General features: G+C 42.9%; 1 protein-coding gene across 1 annotated transcript in view; it reads right to left on the reverse strand.

The window, feature by feature from the left end:
* Positions 1 to 289: 289 nt before the first annotated feature.
* hpda (4-hydroxyphenylpyruvate dioxygenase a) overlaps positions 290 to 2,736 on the reverse strand; it is a 31,964-nt gene continuing 29,517 nt past the window's right edge. Inside the window, exon 12 of the mRNA XM_048612378.1 lies at positions 290 to 734. Coding sequence (XP_048468335.1) covers positions 540 to 734 — 195 coding nt within the window. The 3' untranslated portion in view covers positions 290 to 539. The remainder of the gene's footprint in view (positions 735 to 2,736) is intronic.

Genomic DNA, 2,736 nt, shown 5'->3' on the forward strand with positions numbered 1-2,736 from the left:
AAGATTACCTTCCCTGCCCCCAACACTAATGACTGGATTTGTCGTGATTTCTACACTCGTGCAAGAAACTGTAAGTTATTGGGTAAAGTACAATGGGTACGTTGTGAATACAAAGTATCACAATTACATTAGACAGGTTAGACAGACCAGAGGGTCATTCTAGTACATTCAAATCATTGAAGTGCCTTGATTCCTCTCTAACTGTTTCGGGGGGGAAACAGTTGGATTCTCCTGATCCTGAGAATTGATCCCTTTTGTGAAAGTGACAAAAATAATGATCACCAGTGAATCAGGTAGGTGGCCACGTTTATTAAATACAGTGATTTCATGCATTAAATTCAGCCATTGTCTGATAGTGAATTCTTGCACTATTTTGATTTTGTCTGATTGTGGATATGGGTACAAGAACAATGAATTAAAAACCACATTCTAGAGTCTGTAGGATGAAGGAAAGGCTAACGAACACAAAGAGTTCTTCACTACAGAGGATGCAGATATAGAACTTCTTATCAAATTCTGTGATTTGCTGGCCTGTTATTTCAGTAATATCGCTGTTCGTTCCTGTTGGCCGTGTAAACAGTGAGGTTTCCTCTTGCATCCTGATCGTATTCAATCGCTTCAAACAATGATTTGAAGTTTCCAGCCCCAAAGCCCTTCAAAAAAAAATCAGTTATGAGATAGAGATAGTAGGAACTGCAGATGCTGGAGAATCTGAGATAACAAGGTGTAGAGCTGGATGAACACAGCAGGCCGAGCAGGAAGGCTGACGTTTCGGGCCTAGACCCTTCATCAGAAATCTAGGCCTGAAACGTCAGCCTTCCTGCTCCTATGATGCTGCTTGGCCTGCTGTGTTCATCCAGCTCTACACCTTGTTATCTCAGTTATGAGATATATTTGTTTGTCAAAGATGATGTTTCCGGATGCTAAAATAAAACGACTTCTCATGCTGGGAACCTGCAACAAAAGCAGAAATTCCCAGAGAAACTGAGCAGGCCTGGCATCATCTGTGGAGAGAGAAACAGAATTAATGTTTCGGATGTAGTTCCTTGAAAACTGTTTGAAAGAAGGGTCATTGGACCCAAAAAGTTAATTCTGATTTCTCTCCACAAAAACTGCCACACCAGCATTCTGTTTTAACTGTTCTAAAGAAGGGACACTGGACCCAAAACCTTAATTCTGCTTTCTCTCCACAAAAACTGCCAGACCAGCATTCTGTTTATGTTTCTGTTTCTAGATACACGTGGCTGGATGCCAAATGTTTCTGACCAAGGGTGAGACAGTTGACTCTGCTGAGTTTTCTGTGAATCAATTATTATCGTTTGGTCCAAGTTTTTCCACTCATTTCGTCCAGTCTTTCCACTAGTTTTATTTTGTTTGCACATTGCTTTGTTGCTTGCTTTGTTAAATCAGCTAAAAGTCACAGCCAAGTCAAACGTCTGGGCACCGATTCAAACTTCAACTTTCTTCACAACAACAGTTTAACGGGTAAAAGCACCAAGCCATAAAAGCCAGGAAGCCGAGGTTCATTCTCTGCTTTGTGGTCAGTTACTGTTTATAGGGAGGATGCTCCAACTGCCTCTCATCTCTTGAAATCAGCTTTCTCCCTGCATCTAATCACTGCCAGTGACGCTTGCTACAAAAATGTGTGATTGTACGGAAGGGGTCTCAGTTGATGCTCACTGTCTACGCTCACATCTGAATCATGGTATTGAAGGGACTGTTAATAGGCTGGATTTTATGATTTCCAGATGGAGTAAAGAGTTAGAAATGCAGGTGTTTGATTTACTTACCTCCTCCATCGCTATCTCAACACAGCTATGATTAGTGGTGCATAGCCAAGTAGAGATTGCCAGGCAGTAAAGTGACCAAGTGGCATTGGGCAGAGAGCCCCTCTTTCCAATCAGGCATCAATGGTAGTGTATTAGGCTGCTGAGGTTGTGAACTGGAAGTCAGTTACAATCATAAATTTTAAATATTCCCTGTCCTCTCACTCCTTATTCCTGAAATGAGCCTAAAACAAAATTGAAAAGCTGAAATCTACTACCAGCCAAAAGGTACCACCTTCGTTAGCACACCAGAAACTGCACAACCCATATTAAATACTGTGATTACAAGACCAGGTCAAAGGTTAGGAATCCTGCAGCAAATAACTTAGCTCGTGACTCTCCAAAGCCTGTCCGCCATCTACAAGGCACAAGTCAGGAGTGTGATGGAATATTCCCCACTTGCCTGGATGAGTGCAGTTCCAACAACAGTCGAAGCTTGACACCATCCAAGACAAAGCAGCCCGCTTGATTGACACCACATCCACAAATAATCCCTCCCACCCATCACCACTGATGCACATTAGTAGCAGTGTACACCATCTACAAAACGCACTGCAGAAATTCACTAAGGTACCTGAGACAGCTCCTTCCAAACCAACAACCAGTTCCACCTAGAGAGACCAGAGTAGCTAGTACATGGGGGAACACCATCACCTGAAAGTTGCTCTCCAAGCCACTTACCATCCTGATTTGGATATACTTCACCATTCCTTCAGCGTCATTTGGTCAAAATCCCAGAATTCCTTTCCTATGGGCATTATGGGTCAGTCTAAAGCATATGGACTGCAGCAGTTCAAGAAGGCAACTCACCACTGAGAGGACCTGGCCATGGTGAAGTTCTGGGATAGCAGGAACTGCAAATGCTGAAGAATCTGAGCTAACAAGGTGTAGAGCTGGATGAACACAGCAG

This window comes from Rhincodon typus, chromosome 26 (assembly GCF_021869965.1).
Source record: "Rhincodon typus isolate 14 chromosome 26, sRhiTyp1.1, whole genome shotgun sequence".
NCBI lineage: Eukaryota > Metazoa > Chordata > Chondrichthyes > Orectolobiformes > Rhincodontidae > Rhincodon > Rhincodon typus.